General features: G+C 35.7%; 1 protein-coding gene across 1 annotated transcript; it reads left to right on the top strand.

The window, feature by feature from the left end:
• Window positions 1-5488: 5488 nt before the first annotated feature.
• pah (phenylalanine hydroxylase) lies at window positions 5489-22189 on the top strand. The gene is made up of 13 exons (XM_014999788.2): window positions 5489-5633; window positions 6211-6327; window positions 10230-10413; window positions 13746-13834; window positions 14249-14316; window positions 15810-16006; window positions 17354-17489; window positions 17570-17639; window positions 17759-17815; window positions 18198-18293; window positions 19343-19476; window positions 20453-20568; window positions 21786-22189. The coding sequence occupies exons 1-13, from the start codon at window positions 5562-5564 to the stop codon at window positions 21827-21829; spliced, it is 1380 nt and encodes a 459-aa protein (XP_014855274.2). The 5' UTR covers window positions 5489-5561; the 3' UTR covers window positions 21830-22189.
• Window positions 22190-22750: the final 561 nt, after the last annotated feature.

Raw genomic sequence — 22750 nt, forward strand, 5'->3', positions numbered from 1 at the left:
GAATTCAATTATTCAGCTGGGAGAGCGTGTCTGTTGTGAGCGGCAGGCGCACGGCTGCCCATTCCCAGCATGCAACAAGGGGGTTAAGAGCCACAGAAAGGCCTCCATTATCCCGAGTGAGAACGTCCCATGTGGCTGGCTGCACGGCTCCAGCTCTCATTCACTCCGCCTCACAACGGCGCTGCCCAAAGTCCCAAACTTTCACTTTGTGCCCCCTTTTTTTCTTCCGCTCAGAAAGGCGCCTTCACAATGCTGAAGTGGATTCTTCAGCACCCCCCGTTGACAGCGCACATGTGGACAACATTCACAGGATGTCCATCATCTTGTCCATTAATCAACGACATCTCATGAAAGCACAATTAGGAGCCTCACAAGTGCATAAGCGATTATCATCTCTAAGCACTCCTGCTACTCCTTCTGCACAGCAACGCTCTGTGTGCAGAGTCGGTTTCAAACAAATTCAATCCACTTTTTTTTTTTACAAATAAAAAAAAAATAGCTGGAGTTACATAATTGTGACAAAATAATAAGTGATCTGGAGGCCAGAGATTCACATCTGGCCAATCATTATTACAGGAACAGAACCGCAGTGTGTTGGTCGGCTCAGAATCACTTCTGCTGATAAACGAGTAATTGTGTCCATCATCAGTAATGATGGAGAATGACTCACAGGGGAGCGCTCCGTCCACTGTACAAGCTGACCTTGCTGGGGTCATGTGACATCACAGCTCTGATTACTGACCAGTAGGTCCCACATACTGAGGCTCATTGTGAGCGCAACTCTGACGGCAAGCGGTATTCTCCATAGAAAATCAAAACTATATGAATTATATGCAGCTTGGAAAGCTGAAATATTGAGGTGTAATACTAATGGCTGCTGTTTCGTTATCCTTGAAGCTGATTGGGGAAGACTATGGATGTCTCCACTGTGCATGCTGTGAATTTCCCATTTGAGGACAAAAAAGTATATTCATTAATTAAGGTATATTTGGTGTTTGAGCTACTAAAATGGTTCAAACACCAAATATACTGTAATAATTTTCCCTAATTCTAATCAACACCACTTTCTAAGATGATAAAAAATTTACAGAAATGTCTGTCTTTGTCGGGATTTAGTTTTTTCTGAGTTCTCTGTATGTTTAATTTAGGTTTCTCTGTGTCTTATTTTGATCCTGTTCCCTGTGAGTCCTGTCTCCTCCCTAATTGTTTCCCAGGTGTGTCTAGTTCCCCTAATTACTCCCTGTGTATTTAAGCCCACCTGTTGTCTCTGTCCTTTGTCAAATCCTTGTCAGTTGTTGTCGATTGTTTGTCTGTCTGTTTCCAGTGCTGCCTGTTATTCTGAGTTTGTTCCTGATTCTTTATTAAATCATCATTTCATCATGACTACCTGGGTTTACCGGCGTCTTCCTCACCACCAACCACCACAAATCATGACAGCCTTAGGTGAATTGTTCCAGGAATTAGGAGTGATTTAAAATGTGCTTTACTGCAAATAAAACAATTAACGGAAACATGTCCTAAGCAACAGCTTATATATTTTACCGTCTTTTTTAAATGAAATGAAACCAAACGAATGAAGGTTTCCAGTATTATAAATAATAGTATTATATGTGTGTGTGTGTGTGTGTGTGTGTTAAAAAAAACAATTATGTTAAAAGGTAAAGAAATATTACATAATTTGTATACTAAATACTGTATAAATATTGGTTTGCTTTGTCACTACTTATCTCAAACATAATCTTTGCATATGGTTAATATTGTAATTTTCTTACAACTTCTTGAAACTTCATTTTAGTTACATTTAGTTACACATCAAAAAACTGCATTTTAAGCTATTTTTCATCAGAAATAAGTTAATATCCAATTACATAATTAACATAAATCTCACTCATTCCAACATAACTGTTCAACAAAAAAAGAGAGCGGATTACTTAATGTCAGGTTGTTTGTTCACGTTACGATATTAGTATGCATGTGGCGACAGTAGAGAGGAACAATCAAGGGCAGGTTTTTTTTAATGAGCAGCAAAAACATTTGAGACAACGCTGGGAGGAAGCTGGTGTTTGCTGATTATCTAACCAACATCGCCCTCTTGTGGAGCCTGTTGGTCCCTGCATTCAATTTGGTTTTTAAGCTTTTATTTAGTAAAATTCTTAGAGAGGAAACAGAATTTTCTCTGATGGCAAAATATTATTTCTTCCAAGTTTCCAAGTTGGGTTCTGTTAAACTTTTCAAATAATTTTGATCAACAGATTTAAAATTTTCCTTCAATATTTGCTGTGTATCCAACACTTTTACTAGCCTATGACCTCATATTGCACCAGAAAGAGCCGATCTTCTGCAGAAAACAATATTCAATTGTAAAAGCAGCATTCACACTTCAAACTGTTTGAGTGTATGATACAAAGAGAAACCTCTTTAAAAAACGTTTCCTATGAAAAACTGATTGTTCAAAAACCAGATGCATCCTGGGGACCAGCAAAAGTACCGCTTTGTTTTCTTCCTGCAGACCCTGAAATTGTGAGCATCTGAGGGGTTTTGTTTCTCTGCGCTAACTTTGACATGTCACATGTTTATCGATGTGGAGCGAAAGCAACAAAGAACAACAGAGAATATTAATAAAAAGCTCGACCAGCTGATGCAGAATCCTGGAACCTCTCGAGATAATTGTGCAAAGAATCTTTCTTAAAATGAAGTATATTAAAATCATCTGACTTGAGTCAGAAGCTTATTCAGAACTGCTGTACTACTGACCACTACAGGAGATCTTTGCTACACACAACCATCAACTTCCACAACATATCTTTGAAGAAATCTGGATGAGCTACAACAACATTTAATTTTCCTTCTGGAGTCAATAAGGTGTTTCTGGAATTGAATAATATTGTAATTTTGATTAAATCCTTTTAAAACAATTATTTTTTTTATAAACTGCCATATTTCTGAAATGGTACAACTGTAGTAAATGGCTATTATAAATTATAATGTGACACAGAAGTGGGTCAGATTAATTGATCATTGAGAAAAAGACCAACTTTTTCTTAAAACACGATCAAATTTAACTTCACTTTTATGTTAGGGGTATCACTACTGATTTTCTAGTCAATTAAATATTATGAGTTTAATCCTTTTTAGTTCACTTTATAGTAGAAATACAATAAAGTATTTCTACTTTATAGTAGAAATACTATAAAGTATTTCTACTATAAAGTAGAAATATTTTAGAAATAAAATAGGAAATAAAAATCCTATTTTTATCCATCCTAAAATAGGATGAAGGTTAGCATTATACCGCTTTCGGGTTGTAGACAAAACAACTAAAGCTTGAATCATATTTTAAAAATAAAATTTTACAACTGTTTGGAGTTAAATAAAAATGTATTCAGCAGAAACTCAAACATCGTTATTGTTGTGGTTTGTTGTGCAGAAAGCAGCGCTTAGCATGAACAAAATTAGCCGCTATCGCTAGCTAACCACAGTAACTCATTGTTTCAGAAAACCCTGGTTTTCTCACCGAAAACTGTGTTTCTCTGGGATGAGGCATGCAAACGCAGCATAAAATGTGTATTTCACAGACTTACCGCATTAACAAGACCAGGGTTTTTATTACGTGCTCATGAATCAAGACATTGTTCTCTGACAGGATGTGGTTCCTAAAACAGAAGATAAATGTTCAGACACTGCAGAGCTCGTCTTAGTTACTGTTTTTTGTCTAAACAGAAAATAAAACATTCAAAAATCACTATTTTTTTATTATTATTACTATGAACTTAAATAGTCCTAGAGAGAACAAGAAATAATTTATTATTGACAAAATAAATGTATTAATTTTCTTTTTCATATATTTTAAGAATAACATTCTGTGCATGGAAGAATAAATTATAACAAAGACTGTGCTGTTACCAAAATAATAAAAACATGTACAAAATGTGTATTTGGGCATTTAAGATATATAAAATGCAGAAATGTTCTTTAAAATGAGTAAACCTGTGCAAATAAGGCACATGCAAGGATGTCAACACAATCTGTGTGTAAATAATCATTGAAAAAAATTTCACTTGGTGAATTGATTCACCAAATAAATGAAATTTTTAATAATATTCTAATTTATTGAATGGGTCTGTTATCATTTAATTACCCAATTATTGATCTGTTGAACTTCTGAACTTTTTCCACCAATATCTGTTTTTCCAGTTGGTTAATTAAACATTTTCTAGGTCACTGAATTCATTACAGTAGTTTATGTTTATGCCTTTTATGTTTGTTACAGTTAGACTTTGGTCTATGCAGACACAACTAAAACACACGGACGTAAAAACACAAAAGTCAGACTTTTATGTAAGATTGTAATTTAGGTTAAAATGCTCTGAAGCCAGGAAAGGCAATGACCACAGTGACCCGATTACCGAAGCAACAATGTAAATATTGTCACTTATTTTATGGGTTTTAAGGTATAGTTAGACATAAAAATTCAACAATTATCCTCCAGCTTAAATCTATTACTATGTTATTAATTAAATGCAAGATTAAGAGATTAAAAGTTTATCTATAGTTGGACAGAAAGTGATTTTCAAAAGGTAAAAAACTAACCGGTGCATCTCCAGTCTATGTTCAGACTAGAGATGCACCGATCCACTTTTTTCACTTCCGATACCGATGCAGATTTCTGAGGTTAAAAAAATTGGCCCGTAACGATCTCACACAAAAAAATGGTGCTGTATTGAGTTAAAATTGTTTTTTTGTTGTTTTTTTTAATACAGACTTAAATGTACTGAATTACACATTTATTTGGTAACTCTGCACCAGTACAGCACATATAAATACAAGTAACTTCACAAACATCTGTTCAGTCAGTGCAATAGAGGTATAGCAGCCAATGTAAAATAAATAATAAAGAAACTGACAAAAATAAGTTGACTGAAACAACCTAGAAATTCAAAATAAAATGTAAAATAAATAAAGAATGACGTCGCTCAGAGCACAAAGCATAGAATTAGACTAAATAGATATCTCCTTATGGATCAGGCACATTGTCACCGGTGTAGAATTTTTGTTCGACAAAACCGATGCAGACATAAATATCGGATCGGTTCATCTCTGGAGCAGAGCAGAGGAGGACACTGGTTGATTTTTAGACCTTTGTTGAGGTAGATAAGATTCGGCTTCATGTGTAAGTATCAGGCGATCACCAATCTCCAGATATTTCTACCTGCTTTCAGGGCAGCCAGGCTGCAGGAGACCAAACTGTTTTTACATGCAGGCTTTCATGAGCGTCGCCTCGGGGGCCAGCGGCGGACAACAGGATCCAGATGTGACCATAACGGTTCTGTTTCACAACCGTCCTGTGACGTACCGATACACACACACACACACACACACACACACACACACACACACACACACACACACACACACACACACACACACACACACACACACACACACACACACACACACAGGGGGTGTGGCGTCACGTGGCCCACGTAAAGTTAAAACCCGACGCACAGGAGAGGCTCAGAGACAGAGAAACCAGCATCAGATCATCAAAACCTGCAGAGACGATGGACGCCGCTTACAAGAGAGTGAACGGAGACCACAGCCCGGAGGAAGAGACAGGAGAGCCGGGCACCGGGGTAAAAATATACAATGTCACTTTTCTCTTATTCCAAACTAATTTTGATTGATTTTTAAATTATTTTACAGCTCCTTATCAATGGAAAATTCTGGTGAGAGCAAAAAACAATAGCTGGTTCTGCCTTTATGTGCTGTGAATAGAAAGTAAAACAGCTGATGTGAGTGAAAAACAAACAAAGCCCTCTCTATGCACAGATCCACTGTCAGGAACTTTCAGCAGCTGAAATTTTTCTCTACAAAAATGCAACTTTTTAGCAAATTTTCAATTCAAATTGCAGGAGCTGCTTCAGCAATAATCAGCTTTTAAAAATGCCCCCCCCAAAAAAATTCCAGATTTTTCTCAGTTCTGCTCTGCAGAAGGAAAAGTTTTGTGCATTGACTGGTTGGGTCATGGAGGCGCAGGAATGCTTCCATGCATCCTTTAGCTCCAGAGGTCAAAGGGTGCAAAGTCTGCTTCAGGTCGTCTCCTGAATGTCACTGCTCAGAATGAGATCTCACGCTCGATCCGTCAGCAGAAAATAACAGAAACTGAGCTATGAGTTCCAGTAAATATGAATATTTTATTATTTTCTCCAGAGAAGAAGGAACTCGTATCTGGAAGAAGACACCAGCAGGAAGTCGGAGGTGATCACCTGCATCTTCTCCCTGAAGGAGGAGGTTGGAGCTCTGGCTAAGGCCCTGCGGCTCTTTGAGGTAAAAACTTAACTTTATATATATCCTAATGTTGATCTGACTCAGGATACATGGAAATTTGTTTTATTTGCTTAAAGGAGTAGTTCAAAAATTTACTTTCTGCTCCAGGGAGCAGAAGGTAAATTCATGACGCAACCTTGATGACGCATCATAGCTTCATTAAGTTAAAGATTAACATGAAACAAAACACGTATGTAGAAACAGTATTTCAGCATCTAAAACTTAAATTAATTTTTTTTTTTTTATCATTTTAGCACAGTTTGGGTAAAAATAAACATAGTTAAGGTATTTTTTGTTGTTTTTGTCTCTAATTTTAAGAAATTTAAAGATCCAATTTGATTTTGTTTGGATATCAGTCGTGTGTAAACAGCAAGAAGCTCTTTGATCCACTGACGTTTCGCCTGCAGGTTATCTCTTTTTTATTAAAGCGGACGTGGCAGGAAACGTTCCCCTCTCTTGGTGCTCAGCCCGAAACTTTAGGAGTTAAAATAATATAAAACATCTGCGATTTTCTAACACAAACGCACACCGTCAGTGAGTTAGAAAACAAGCATTTCCATTCTAATTTAACTGCTGTTATAAAGTCTAACAGCAGTTAAATTGTTAAAACAATAAGCCTACATTTCCCACAATGCAATTCTGTCACAAAACCCTCTTATGCTTAAATTGCATCTTTCAAACTTTACAGCCGAGATCAGATTTCACTGAACTCGAGTTTTAAATATCTAGTTGTCAACTTGTTGTAGAAGTGAAAAAATATGAAAAAGTCAATGAAACAGTCCCACAGCATGATGCTGCCACCACCATGCTCTACAGTTCCATCTTGGCTTTAAATAATAAACTGCTACAGTATAATTCAAATTCAAACCACAACAACATATTTTAAGCTTTTATCAAAAATAAATATGGCTGACATCCAGTGCCAAGCAAAACAGCCCCAAAGCATGATGCTGCCACCACTATGCTCGACTGTAGCTTCAATGTTATTACGTTTGAAAGCCTCACTTTGACTAAACAGCTCAATTCATGTCCAATTAAAACATTAAAAGTTTCCCTAAAAAACTGGATGAAGCTCCAAAGTCAAAGTCAACGGCATCTCTGACCCAGAATTGGTGGAGTTAATTGAATCTGATTAATTTCCCACCATGCACTTGGATTTTAAACATAGTGTTTTGTACTAAATACTAAATAAAAAAGATTTTGAAGATAATGAAGCAAGTTAATCTCTTTTTAATTTTGGCAATCCTAAAACCACTGCTAGATTTAATTTCAGATATTTATACAGAGAACAGAAATGTCTCATTTTAAATGTGTATACTAACATTTGGTTGAATGTCAGCCACACTTTTTGTTTCTGTTAACAAGTTTCTGCTTAGATAGCGTCTTATAAGTTGACTCAAAACATTTTGGTTAAATTAAATGGAGGCAAATTTCCCAATTTCAGAAGAATCTGTTCAAATAATCATCCACAAGTATCTGAATGTGATGTGAATCTGAATGGATATGGAATAAATACACAAATTGCTTGCCATAAACTGCCACTCCTTCATTTGCTGCTGCGCTACTCTAGAGATTGAACTAATGGATCCTTACATTAGTTTGGTGTGGAGTGCTTCAAATAGTCTCTAGAACAGAAGGGGATTAGAGCCACTGAATGAAAAAAGGTTTTTTCTCAATTTTGACTTTTGACCTAAGAAATTTAAAGTTTTTTGTATTATTTAGAGTCAAAATACTGAGATTAAAGTCCGGTTTTCTTCTTCTAGATGAGAGATATTTAATCGTTTTAAACAATAATTGTTATCTTAAACTCACAGGATGCAACAGGATACAGATTAATCTCCTGGTTAATGTAATTAACTGTTTTGATTTTCCACCTTGTTTTCGTTCTAGAGATGTTTTTTAACAATATGACTAATTCTGGGATAAAATAAATATTTGCAGTGAAAACGATCGATTGATTCTGGAGTACGTGACAGTATGACTGCCTGAGTAAACAATGATTTGCAGAAAAGCAGCATACCCTTAAAGTCCATGTTTTTCTTCTTTGTGAAAGAAAAACAATTAATTATTAAATAGTAATAAATAATGTTTTGGATTGAGAGGAATTTGTGAGGTTTTATGAGTGAACATTTTGGATCTAATCAATGCCAAGTTTGAGTAAAAATGTTGCCGTCAACAAGCAGCTGTAAGGTTTTTGGTGAACCTATGAGCTGCTGCTGTGCTGATCCTCCCCCTGCTCCACCCCCAGCCCAAACCGTGAAGACAGTACCGACTCCCTGCTGCTCAGATACCAACTGATTCCACCCCAACGTTAACGCCAACAAGAGGAACAGGTTTCATGTGTCTGATCTTCATTCAAAACCTGAAAAATTACAACTTCCTGACTCCTAATCCGCCAGGAACTCAAGCTGCGTGGTGCACTTGTGATGCCGACCTTGACCTTTCAGGCTGATGCAACATTATTGTTGTTGTCAGCAGGATTCAGGAAGGAGCGACGGCTTGTAAAGAGAAATCAGACAAAGTGACAGCAGCATCCTGATGATTTTCAGCCAAAAATACCAGATTAAGCGCGGTTTTTAGTTTTTATACAAAGGTAGAAAAGGTAAGCAGCGGGATATTCAAACAGAATGAAGTGGGATAAGATGAGATTTTATTTTTAATTTCATTAATTTACAGATTAAAATGAACACATGTTGACACAAACACAAGTTTTGAATGAGTAGTTTTCTTGTATAGTCTACCTCTTCTCTCAAAAGTTAATTTTGACTTATATTTTTCCTCTTTTGTAAGAACCTCTCAAAAATAAGATATTCCTTAAAAAAACAAAAATAAATTAAATTTAAGCAACTAAGATGTACAAATACATCTTAAACACAAAACAGGCAATGTGTATACGTAAAAAAAATAAATGAAAACAAAACATATTCAAATTCAAAAATACTTTATTAATCCCTAAGGGAAATAAAAAAAATTAAAATGAAGTATGTATTATAATAAACATATAATATATATTTAAATATATATTATATATTTAATAGAATATATAAATATTATATATATATATAAATAAATTAAATATATATTGCTTTGTAATGATACAGCACTCTACTTAATCAAAATACTTCATTATACCTGGACTGAATATGATATTTTATTGCTTTATAAAGTAAAAACGGATCTCCTCTCTTTTGTTTCTTTAGAAGTCCTGATTTTGTTTTTTTTAATCTCTGTTCATCTCAAATTATTTTTGTAAATGTGAATAGTCTTTTAAATCTTAAAATGTAATTAATTTTAATCTCAAGTACAACTGACTAGTTAGATAATTCTAACTGGTCTTTGTTGCAAAGTAAAAATTAATAATCATATAAATTTTGACCTATTTTTAAAGAATGCTAGAGAAATAAAAATACAATGCATGGCCCCACACTTAAAAGTGGAATAGGAACCAGATGGGGTAAATTAGGGGCCCGCTCCCACTCACGCCTCTTCTTTTAAGCCTATAGTAGAAAGAGAACAACATACTCCCTCTTCCTCCCCTCAAATGTTGCATAAACAAGAAAACACACTCAAACAAAGACTTGGCACACATGCTAGGTGTCTTCCATGTTGAAGAAAACACTAAGGAATGCCAACAAGAAACGTCTGGAAAACCTGTGGTTTTGGAGTTTTGCTGAAGAAAGCAGAAATGCCTCCATGAAGTGGGTTTGTGAATGCACTCTTTATGCAAGTCTAGTCTGGCTGAGTTAGTTTGCAGACAGAGTTCAAGGCTGGTAACAGCAGGTCATGGAGGCCTCGATGCTGATAAACCCACGACTTTAGTTATCACACAACACCCTCTGGTGGTGAAAGACAGGAAGTGCGCTGAAACAGATGAAGGCTTACTTACCCTTTCATTTGTGTAGGATAATGGCATCAATCTGACACACATCGAGTCTCGTCCTTCGCGGATGAACAAAGAAGAGTACGAGTTCTTCATCAGTGTGGAGCCCAGCTGCTCTCAGGCCCTGGATGAGGTTATCGACAGCCTGCGCACGCAGATCAGCGGCCATGTGCACGAGCTGTCACGCAACAAGCAAAAGGACACAGGTTAGTATGAAAACACAACATTAACTAACTCATAACTAAGTGCTTGTGTGGAGAGGTAAAAATGTATAAGCAGCTGAGAGTCTAAGAAATGGTGCTTCAATTTCTCTCAGAAAAAATAGGAAGTTAAATACCTGCAAAACTAAAAACTGAAAATCCAACTTATATTTAATTCTAAATTCTATAGGCAAAACAGCCTTACTCCCAATAAAGTAAGGCTAAGGATGACCAGCTAATTACTTATTAATTTTCATCTGATACTGATGCTAAAACAAGGTCGCTATTACCATAGTGAAATGGATCCAAAAAATCATAACCTGAAAAGTTTAAAGATTTATTTGAAACTATTTACTCAACATCTACAAAACGTATAGGTGAAATACTATTTTATTATTTTTCTGAATTTATTTAGCTGAATTTATTGATTCATTACATTACAAACTTGTCCTAAGCAGTGACATTACTCATCAATTTGAGAAACCTTTTCATTTTAATTTATTTTAACTGTGCAATTGTTCAACATCTTTCGTGTTTAAATAAACATAAAGTGATTAGCAGTGAAAACAAATGCAAGGACAATGCAATAGTAGGACTGAGAAAATAAAACTTGCAGCTTTTGGTGAAAAGTTAAAAAGAAAACTTACTTAAAATGTATTTACCTTATTAATAATGACTTTATGAAGCCTGCTAATAAAGATTACATTTGCTTTGTTACAATAAATATATTTAACAAAAAACTTTTAGACCTTTGGGGAAAGGTGTTAATTTTAAGATGCGACATTTTGCTGAACAATTTGTAAATTTCTTATGAAACATAAATACACAAGAAAACCAGAAAAACAAGAAAATGTTGTTCCACCCCAAATATTCAAGAAGCGTAGCGCTCTCACCCTAAACTCCAGTCCTCCAGGGCCAGGTGAACACGGCGCCATGAAACTTTTAGGTGTCTCTGCTTCAGCACACCTGGCTCCAAGATTAGCTAATTAGCTCAGCTCTGTAGCGCGGCTTCACGGCATGCTAGTGGGGCAGCTAGCTTAGCTTAGCAACAGAAAGCTTTTCTAAACAAAATCAGATACCGGAACAGTATTCAACATAACACGAGTTCTTGAACTAATTCAATTATATTATTGACTTTAGTTTAGCTCAAAAGTAGTTAAAACAACACTGAAATTAAATCAACATATTTAAAGACGTTACGTATGCTAACAGCTAACAGTTAGCTAGCAGTTAGAACAGATGAAAGAGAGTGAAACATTATGCGAATGTTGCTACATTGCTATGCATTCAAACCACTTTTGCAATGCTAGGCTTTAAAAAAACATTTAGTGAAAGTTATGAAGCATATTTTGGCCAGGTGTTAAGAAAAGTTTTAACTTATTCTTGGGAAACGCTCCAGAAAAACACTTTGTGGCTATGTTTTTGTTTTATTTATTTATTTATTTTAATTAAGTAAACACTAATCCTGTTTCTTTTGGTCTAAATCACATGTGTCAAACTCAGGGCCTGTGACCTTAAATATTATGTTATCAATCAATGCAGTTTTTATCTGTTTACTGCCAGATTTTATCAATCAGTCCCTCCAGTTTCTTCAGAATTACCATGGAAATTCACACAAAATCAACAAAGCCCTGTGCTTTTTTGCGCCAATACATAATTGGGAGTTTATTGCAGATTCTTCTCAAAAATTGTTGATGTCAGATTACAGTCCATGATCTATACAGCGAGTAATAAATAGTTGCATTTACCGTCATAAATAAGCAAAATATTGCAAATGTTTCCAAAAAATCGTGGAGGGACTGAAAAGATGTTCAGTAATATTATTTAATTTTAAGAATTGATTGATATAACAGTTTTTGAACAGGTTTCATCAATACATTCAGGCACAAAACAAAAATAGATAAAATGTTGAATCTTATCCTGACCATGAATGTTTGGGTGAAATTTAAATACCGCCATCTTCAGATCCATGGCTGAAATAAATTTTATGAAGTTGCCATTATTACCACTGAAGTGTCTCATTTATTAACCAAAGACAGACATGGTAGTAGACAGTGAGTGTCGCCAGTAAGACTCATGTCCCCTCTCCTCCACCCAGACCTCTTTATTAGTTGTTTCCAGAAACACATTAGTTTAGCTACTGAGGACCAACAGGCCTGGCGCAGACAGAGGAGCTCTATGTTTCTCACAGGGAGACGGAACATGCCAAGGTCATGGCAGACTGAGACAGACAGGCCCACCAAGGATCCATGTAGACACCAAGGTCAACTGGTCAGGGTCAAGTTGGACGCAGGGAATTTACAGCCTGTTTTGGAGACAGGCTGTTTATAGGCGAGCCTGATCTGGGGTCTGTTGTCCTTATGGGCCCGAGGCTGGACCACACCGCTTAAATGTAGATTTATCACTGGACCATTGTCTTTTCTGTGTGCCGTAAATCTGAATGAACACGCAAAAGTCATGTACTTAAATACTGCATTAAAGACCAACCACAAGAAATAATAATCAATTTATACCACTGAAGAGGTAGAAAATAGGAGGTTGCATATTTTATTAATTTAAAGAATTAAGAAATATAATATAAATATGGAATTATTCTTTCTTAATATTTATTCCAAGTAGCTATTCTGTGAAAAAATAGGACACCATATGAAATCAATAACAATTCTAACAATACTAAAAATGTCAAATAATAATAATTAAATAATAATAATTAAAAAAACATTAAAACTGAAGAGAAATGCATAAAAAAATTTTGGTGCTTAATAAATTAGGAAAACCTCACATTTATTCCTAATCTGGCTGCCCAGTGTAGGACTAAAACGATTAATCGGATAAATTGTGATTAATTGATTATTAGAGATTATTAGAGTAAACATCAATTAATTTAGTAATTGATTAATCATTAACTGGTGTATACAAAGTTAGAAAAAAGTAATTATTGGCAGCTGTAATTAAAATAGATTATTTTATTTACAGATAAAAACATGTTTGTCTGTAAATATTGTTTTTGCCAAAATTCTCAAACGGTTTAGTTTTAGCTTCACCCAATTGAATTCACTAAAGGAATATTATGTTATTTAATTAAAAAAGGTATTAAATTATTTTATTTATTCTGTAATATTGTATATAAGAAAAACTTAAATAGCTAAATGGAAAATCTGTAAATTTGCCAATTTTTATCCATTTAATCATTGAAATAATCAGTTACTGAAATAATAATTGGTTGCTGCTCTTGTCCAATGAAGATTAACCCAAGAATAAATATCTGAGGCAAAATAAAGTGTTCAAACCCCATAAAATGTTAATAAAAACACGTAATAAATGTCTTTATCCTTCAGTGCCATGGTTCCCGAAGGACATCCAGGACTTGGACCGCTTTGCCAACCAGATCCTCAGCTACGGTTCGGAGCTGGATGCTGATCACCCGGTGAGTTCTGACTCATCCATCATCTTCTGTTTCTCCACATCCTGCGTCTTCCCTGCATGTTTTCATAAAGATACGCACGCCCACGCGGCTCATAAAAAGCCGGGCCACGAGGATGACAGGGCGCACTCCAGCGTCCATTGTAATGGAAAGCACACAGTCTCACAAATTGATGTCATTGCTTTAATTGAGCCCCTGTAATTATAGATAATTGCTCCCTTTTGCCAGTGTCATTAAAGCAAAATGGATTTGCTGTGAACTGAAAGACACTCCTCAAAGGTTTCATTTGAATATGTAGATGGAGGCTCTTGTTGGAGACGGTGTGCATAATGCTGTCAAAGGCCACAGAGGGTTTAGCGGAGGATTTCCACTCTTTGATTTATCACTTCTAACATGGATTTCCCTTTATGCGTCCAGGGCTTCAAAGATCCGGTGTACAGAGCCCGCAGGAAGGAGTTCGCTGACATCGCCTACAACTACAGACAGTAACTACTCTCTTTAAAAAGTAGATTTTTTGGCTGTTAGGGTGTGAAATGTTAGCGTATGCTGCAAAAACAAAAATCCTATCAAGTAATTTAGGGCTAGTTCATGTCCAAATGTCTTAAAGGTAATTCACACATAACTTTTCAGCAAGATGTAGGAGCTTTTTTTTAACTCAATAATTGGTTAAAATTGATAAAACCCTCACTAGTTCCGCTAGTTTTAAGACCTTTTCACTTAAAACATTTTCTGCATGTTAAAACCAGTACTTTTTCATCAATATTAAGGATTTACTGACTTAAAACAAGTTCCAAAATCTCTTATTTCAAGTGTACTAACATATTTTCACTAGAAACTACACCAAAACTACTTTTGTGTTTTTACAGTGTAGTTCTTTTTGTTGCCTTGAAAATTAGAATAATTTATTCTCTTTCTTTTTAATCTAGGGTCAATTGAATATTAAGAACAAGATTATTACAGCGTCATGCAAAAGTATTCATATCCCTTAAGATTTTTCACAGTTTACGTCACGTTTCAACCACAAACTTTGTGAATTTGTGTGGGAGAATCTTCAGCCACAAAACAAAACAAACATGGAACCAGAGCAACAAGGAAACTGATTAAATTCAAACATTAAGATGTATCTGAAGGGCCTAGTTGAAGTCCAATTGAGAATAAGACAATAAATAGTTGTGTATAGAGGTTCTCCATCCAATCTGACTGAGCTTCAGCTATTTAGCAAAACAACAACAACAACAACAAAAATTTCAGATGGGAAGCTTTAGCTGGAGTTGGAACAAAAAATGTTTTTTACATATTTGTTGAAACTGACATTATGTTGTGACATTATCAGAGAGATAATTTGAGGAAAAATACAAAAATCGGGCTTCTCTGTCATCTCCAAGTAGTAGCTAGAAACAACCAATCAGAGCCAGGAGGAGGGTCTTAGGCAATCGGTCTTTTAACAGATTATCTGTGTCATATTACACAGTCAGTACATGGTGACAGTATTAAGGACTTATTACTTTAGACCAACATTTAGCTTTATACTTAGCAACCCAGATCAACTGGAACATTTTAAAGTGTAGTTTTTCTTTTGCTGTGCTGGTTTCTCTTTCTTTTGGTTTGTTGTTTTTGTTTGCATTTCCTTCTCATTCATGTAAAGCACTCTGAAATGCCTTGTTGCTGAACATGTGCTACATAAATAAATTCACCTTACCTTAGCTATTAACAACTATGTGAAACACATTTTTTTAAATAAAACTTACATACTGCAGCTGAGTAAAAATGAAATCCATGCATTATTTTTGTTCCACTTCACCATTATTTCCTGTTTTTGTTGGTCTATAACATAAAATTGCAATAAAATACATCACTGTCTACGTTTGTTGGGTTTTTCAAGACACCAGCAAATAACTCAGATCTCATTTGATGAATTAATCCTTTAAGCAAACTGCTTTCTTTACGTATCCGACATGTTTACCTTCGTCTGTCCCAGCGGCCAGGCGATCCCCAGGGTGGAGTACACGGAGGAGGAGAAGGTCACATGGGGGGTTGTGTTCAGGGAGCTCAAGGCCCTGTACCCGACTCACGCCTGCCGCGAACACAACCGGGTTTTCCCTCTGCTGGAGGAATACTGCGGCTACAAGCCGGACAACATCCCGCAGCTGGAGGACGTCTCCCGCTTCCTGCAGTGTGAGTTTCATTAATGGAGCCAGACTCGACCTGTCCAACTTTTGGCCTAAAAAACAACAAGATTTAGATGAACTTCACCTGGTTCAACATTAAAAATATCACTAATGAGAGAATGAGATATGGGTAATGTGTCAGCATAACATCAAGTACCATTAAACATTTTCTTTAAAGTTTAGTCTTATAGGGAATCATTCAGTTTTAAGCTATTAGTATTATTTTAGTCTCAGACGTACAATATGATGAATCAGATATTATTTGATTACAGTTTGATTTTAGCTATTTATATTGTTGGTGACTAATAAATTCAGATTAGAGCTGGGTAATAGTCACGATAGACAATATCAATAGATAATCTGATAGAATATCCACCGAACTCTGGTCCAGAACCACACGGCATTCTGGGAAATAAGATAAAAGGATTAGCAGCTCCACCTCTCACAGCAATATCAACTTTACTCGCTCACTCTTTGGTTACCTAGCAACTCACTCACTCTTTGGTTACCTAGCAACTCACTCATTCTTTGGTTACCTAGCAACAACTAGTTGAGTAACTTCTGCAGTAACAGTTTAAGGTTTTGCCTCATAACTGCTTAAAAATAGAAAAATGACAGCGTTCAGTGAAAACTGTGGATAAAACAGAAAAGCTTGGCAGGATTTCAGATATTAAAACTTTGTAATCAGTTACGTAATGCAATGGCCAATGTAAACATTTTTTTAGTGTATAAAAATCCTTATCAGATTTGTTGTTGCCATTGTCTAAAACTGCTATTTACTTTGTAATAATTTATAGCAATACTTTATACAACAAAAGTAAATTTATAAGGTAACTGAATGAAAAATGTCAGGTAATCTTTGGTAAAGAGCAAATAATTTAATGGATAAGCACAAGCATTAATTATAAATGTTTCCATAAGGGCTAAGTTTTTTTTTTTTTCTAAAAGCAATCTATTTACAATTTTGCAAAACCATTCAAGAATCTTGGCTAATAATCACTAGCTAAACAGATTAGCACTTGGTGTGAATCTGGGTAAATTTAAAAGCAATTTTATGTTTTAAAATGTCGTAAATGCTCTAAAAATAATTATTTAAACTTCTATAAACTGGATCAGGTGTTTAATTTCTTATTTTTATTATTACAGCAATAAAAGGGAATTTATTAAAGAAATTATTGTTTTTAGAAACAACACGAGTAAAAATGTCTCTTCATGACCCACTGAGTCATGAATTTCTTGCGTAACACACAACATGAAGCGCCTTATTTTGAGATGGCTTGACCTAATGAAATGCCCCACTTCCTGTGTTTGAAAACGCGTCGTGTTGTGTTTCATGTCTGCTGCCCTCCCACAGCCTGTACTGGTTTTCGGCTCCGCCCAGTAGCCGGTCTGCTCTCATCCCGGGACTTCCTGGCTGGACTTGCCTTCCGAGTTTTCCATTCCACGCAGTACATCCGTCACGGCTCCGAGCCCACATACACACCCGAGCCGTACGCATTCACACGTTTGTCGTTAAATTAAATATGAATTTTGCATTAATGGTGTAAAATAATGTAATTTTCTTTAACAGGGATGTTTGCCATGAACTCCTAGGACACGTTCCTCTGTTTGCTGACCCTCGTTTTGCCCAGTTTTCTCAGGTATTCATCCTCCTAAAGCAAAGGTCTTACATAATCTTACATAATTAAACATATTTTAAACATAATGTTTTAATTATGTTTTTCTGTGGGAAAATTAATCTCATCTATTTTTATTACAGGAAATCGGTCTTGCTTCTCTTGGTGCCCCTGATGAGTACATTGAGAAACTTGCTACTGTGAGTATATTATTTAGAAAAAATAACTATACAATAATAATACTGTTCAAGAAAGAGTCAAATTGTTAAAATTTTAGAGTTGAGAGACCAACTCAAAAGCAAATAAATTGCTTCCCAACTGGAAATGGCTCCTAAAACTTTTGCCTAAAAAATTAAATAGAACCGATTAATTTATTTAAGTTTTACAGAAGTAAACTTTTTACACTGGCTTAGTTATTATATAAGGGAATGAATCACCAAATATATGTTTACAGCCTAGAACAGAACTTTACTTGTATTTTCTCGGCCCATGAGAACTTTTGGTCGATATCACAAAGTTTTAGAGGAAGTAAGATTTAAGAAGAAGCGTAGAGATCAGATTTTACGTATTTTGTGTTTCCAGGTTTACTGGTTCACCATCGAGTTTGGCCTCTGCAAGCAAGGCTCCGACATCAAGGTGTACGGAGCTGGTCTGCTGTCGTCATTCGGGGAGCTGAAGGTAACAGGAAGCTTTCAAACATGATAACACAGTGTTTCTCAAAGTGGGGGCCGCGGGCCACAAGGAGGCCACAAGGGGGAGACTATGGCGGCCCTGGAAAGTTGAGGTACAATTTACGAAATAGTTTTTGTCATGAAAACTTTTTTTTTTTTAACAACAGAGCATCGGGTCAATTCTAGGAAAAGATAAATAACTTATGAGAAAAAAAGTTTTTAAAAATTACAAGAATTAAATCATAATATTACATGTTTGAGAATAAATTTGAATATGAGAATAAACTCACAATATTACGAGAAATAAAACGAAAAAAAATCCTAAAATTACAGGGAAAAATATTGTTTTACAAGAATAAAGTCGACATAAAACGAGTTATAATAATGAGAGTAAAGTCATGTTATTATCAGATTACAGTAATAAAGTCAAAATAATGAGAATAAAGTTGTAATATTTTGACTTTAATCTCATAATACTATTTCATTCTCATGTTATTTCTGGTGCAACTTTATTCTAATAATATTTTATTCTATTTTCTTAGCATTGTAGTTGTTTAGATAATTATGACATAACTGAAATGTAATTTGCCATACTCATCTTTCTGATTGGCTGCCAGTCAAACTCATCAAGCTAGGTGGAGGCTAAACATTGGTGCAAAAACTAAAATCAAACTAAAATCAGAAGCTATGCGGTTAGCATCCATGCTAAACGGATGTTTCTTGTAGCGTTGTCTGTGGGTTAGCAAAGGGGCTAATGCTTATTTGGAGGCTTTAGCATGGAAAGTTTGTTCTGAAACATTCAGTTTATTTCTCAGAGTGGGTTAGTGGTCCACTCAGGTTCAGTTCAATGTGTCAGTGGGGAAGCCCCCCTGCTGGGCGGCTGTGATTCAGTTCACTGGGTGAGCGAAGGAGAAAATCCAGGTCAGCGTCTTACATCATCAGCCACCAGCAGGAAGTGCACTCTGTCAAACCATGCTGCACTTCCTGCTTACTGTTACTATGGAAACCATTGAGGAATGCTGTAAACGTGTTGTTTTTGTTTTTTATCGTTTCCAGTACTGCCTAACGGATAAGCCCCAGCTGAAACCTTTCGACCCGGAGAAGACTACCCAGCAAAAATACCCGATTACCGAGTACCAGCCCGTTTACTTCGTTGCTGAGAGCTTCGAGGACGCCAAGGAGAAAGTGAAGTATGTGCTCTGATTTTAGGCGATTCTCACTATAAAAACACAAAATGTCACCAGGTATTTATCTACTTTCTGGTGCAAATATCGCAGAACACTAGAAATAAAACAAAACTAACCAACGAGCAAGAAATAGGAGCTTATTTTAAGAAAATAATTATTTAATTTTCCTACATCTGCCACTGGAACTGGTACCTTTTATTAATATTTAAAAGTTATTTATTTAAAACAAGATTCTAAATCAGGGACTCGGGGGCCATTTGTGTCCCTTGCAATGATTATTTGCGTCCCTCGTCTATAATTTATGAAAACCACAGCTTTATTTCACCAGACTGTTGATGGTGAAATGCTTAAAATGAATAAATAAAAGGATGTAAACAAATTAAAATGGTTCTAAAATGGAAAACTTGAGCAACAACACAAAATATTCATCTTATAATAACTAAAAATTTGGCTTTAATTTTAATTTGAGTACAAAATTTTTACACAACAGTAGAATTGGAGCAAATCAATTTATTAAACTATGATATAAAAAAGAGAAAAAGAGGAGCCTAGAATACCAATGAGATGATTTATAATTTATTTATGCACAAAAATCAAAATATTGTGTATTTAGCTTGTTTTTATAATACAATAATTTTTGCATTTTTCCTAAAAAATACCTGATTTTTATTTTGAAGTTCAGTTGCTAAAAGTTTGGACACCCTGTCCTATAAGTTAGTTTTGATATTTGCACAAGAAACAGATTTTGAATATTAGATATTTCACCTCGTTGATGTGAAAGTCCAATATGACCCAGTGAATTAAAAGATAACGCATTTTTATAAAAATAAAACGCTGCATTTGAACGCATCATCCCCAGAGTGGCTTTTCTTCTAACCTGCTCATGTTAATGATTTGCATAAAACCCAGTGAAACATGTTGAAGTTTGACGTGACGGTCTGAAGGTGTGGATGTTGAGTCTGAGCTGCTTGTGAAACAGGAAGTTCGCCACCACCATCCCCAGGCCGTTCTCGGTGCGCTACAACCCCTACACCCAGAGCATCGAGGTCCTCAACAACACCCAGCAGCTCACCAACCTGGCCGACTGCGTCCACAGTAAGGCGCCGCTTCGTTCAGCTCACGTTGCTGCAGCAGTGTCTGCTCTCAGGCCGCAGCAGCGAGGAAGGAAGAAAGAAAGAAGGATGGAAAAAAGGAAATAAGGAAGGATGGAAAAAAGGAAATAAGAAGGATGGAAGAAAGTAAATAAGGAAGGAAGGAAGGAAGAAAGAAGAATGGAAGGAAGGAAGGAAGGAAGGAAGGAAGGAAGGAAGGAAGGAAGGAAGGAAGGAAGGAAGGAAGGAAGGAAGGAAGGAAGGAAGGAAGGAAGGAAGGAAGGAAGGAAGGAAGGAAGGAAGGAAGGAAGGAAGGAAGGAAGGAAAAAAACACAAGAAATGAGAGGGAAGGAACAAGAATGAAGAAAAGACAGAAGGAAGGAAGAAACAGAAAGGAGGATGACAAGGAATGAGATTGAGGGAACAAGGTAAGAAGGAAGGAATGAAAGAAGGAAGGAAGGAAGGACAGAATGAAGGAAGGAGAAAAAGGAAGGAAGGAAATAAGGAAAAGGAAGGAAGAAAAAAGGAAGGAAAAACAGAAAACAAGCAATGAGATGGAGGCAACAAAATAGAAAGAAAGGAAGGAAAAGGAATGACAGAAAAGATGGAACAAATGAAGAAACGAGGGATGAGGGAAGGAAGGAAGAACAGTTTCATAGAGGATAGAGAATAAAATCTGGACAAACATAAATATGTTAAGTTTGGTTTAGTTGATCAAATTTATTTAAATATTTTCTCCTAACTTCATGTTCTTAACACTAAAGATAAAGAAAAGGTACAAACATTATTATTATCATCATCATTCTGTATTTTAGATTTACTTCCAGCCTTTTTCAAAAGACTGAACATAAATAAACATTATCAACATAACACCCGCTCCTTAATTGAAAGCTAAATTTAGCTTTGATGGGCTGCGTCAGACGCATATTAATGAGGCGACTGAAGAGGTTTATTTTTATTTCACTGCTTATAAAATCTTTGAAAAAACAACAAAAACACTTTGGTAGCACTTTATTTGACAGGATGCTGTCATAAACATGAAAGTTTATGTGGTTATTTGATAAATATCGACACGTTTAAAGCAAACTTGCATTAAAAGTCCAGTAAAAGTGTCATTATTTACCGTTTAACATTCAGGCTCCTTCAGATAAAGTATCACCAACACTTCTGTTCATCTTTTTACTAATTAAACTCTCTGGTTTGATGTTTGATTTTCTTCAGGTGAGCTGGGGAAGTTGTGCGAAGCCCTGAAGAAACTGGAGTAGCTGCTGATCCAGTTCAGATAAAATGATTTCAGTTTCTGTTGTTTCTTCTCAGTTTAGCTAAACAACAATTATAGCATCCTGAATATTAGGGTAGAAAACGTCTGAAATAAACTGCAGCATGCAACGTAAACAGGACATTGTGTGTTATAGCTGCATGAATGTTACTGAAGTTATTTTTCAAAATGGATGTATTTGGTAGTCAACATCTTTTAGTTAAGTTTTGTTGAATATAAACTTCACCTATAGCACTTTTCATTTCTCTGATTTGCTTCTACGCATTTTGTAGTGAAGAGATTTTTCCTGTTTCCACGTTTTACGTCTGACAAATGATTTTTATGCATTAAAATTAATAAAAATAAATGTTTCATCTTTCATTATGTTCCTCTACAAACTCCAGAATTATGACCAGAAATTTGTCTTTAATGGATTCATAACTGGTGTTCAGGTCCAAACCTGTTCTACTGAAAAATACAGAATTTATGGACAAGATGGACGGATGGATAATTGGTTGGTTGGATGATTAAATGAATGAATGGATGAATGAATGAAAAAATTGTTGGTTGGTTGGTTGGATGGATGGTTAAAGGATGGATGGATAGATAGTTGGTTGGTTGGTTGAATGAATGAATGAATGAATGGTTGGTTGGTTGGTTGGTCGGTTGGATGGATGGTTAAAGGATGGATGGATGGATGGATAGATAGTTGGTTGGTTGGTTGAATGAATGAATGAATGAATGGTTGGTCGGTTGGATGGATGGTTAAAGGATGGATGGATGGATAGATAGATAGTTGGTTGGTTGGTTGAATGAATGAATGAATGAATGAATGGTTGGTTGGTTGGTTGGTCGGTTGGATGGATGGTTAAAGGATGGATGGATAGATAGTTGGTTGGTTGGTTGAATGAATGAATGAATGATTGGT

This window comes from Poecilia mexicana, unplaced genomic scaffold (assembly GCF_051168715.1).
Source record: "Poecilia mexicana isolate PSO_F unplaced genomic scaffold, ASM5116871v1 scaffold_23, whole genome shotgun sequence".
NCBI lineage: Eukaryota > Metazoa > Chordata > Actinopteri > Cyprinodontiformes > Poeciliidae > Poecilia > Poecilia mexicana.

Coding starts and splice junctions, on each gene's coding strand:
- pah (XM_014999788.2), top strand. CDS start 5,562: ATGGACGCCGCTTACAAGAGAGTGAACGGAGACCACAGCCCGGAGGAA. Junction 14,317..15,809: donor ATCGCCTACAACTACAGACA/GTAACTACTCTC, acceptor CGTCTGTCCCAG/CGGCCAGGCGATCCCCAGGG. Junction 20,569..21,785: donor CCTGGCCGACTGCGTCCACA/GTAAGGCGCCGC, acceptor GATTTTCTTCAG/GTGAGCTGGGGAAGTTGTGC.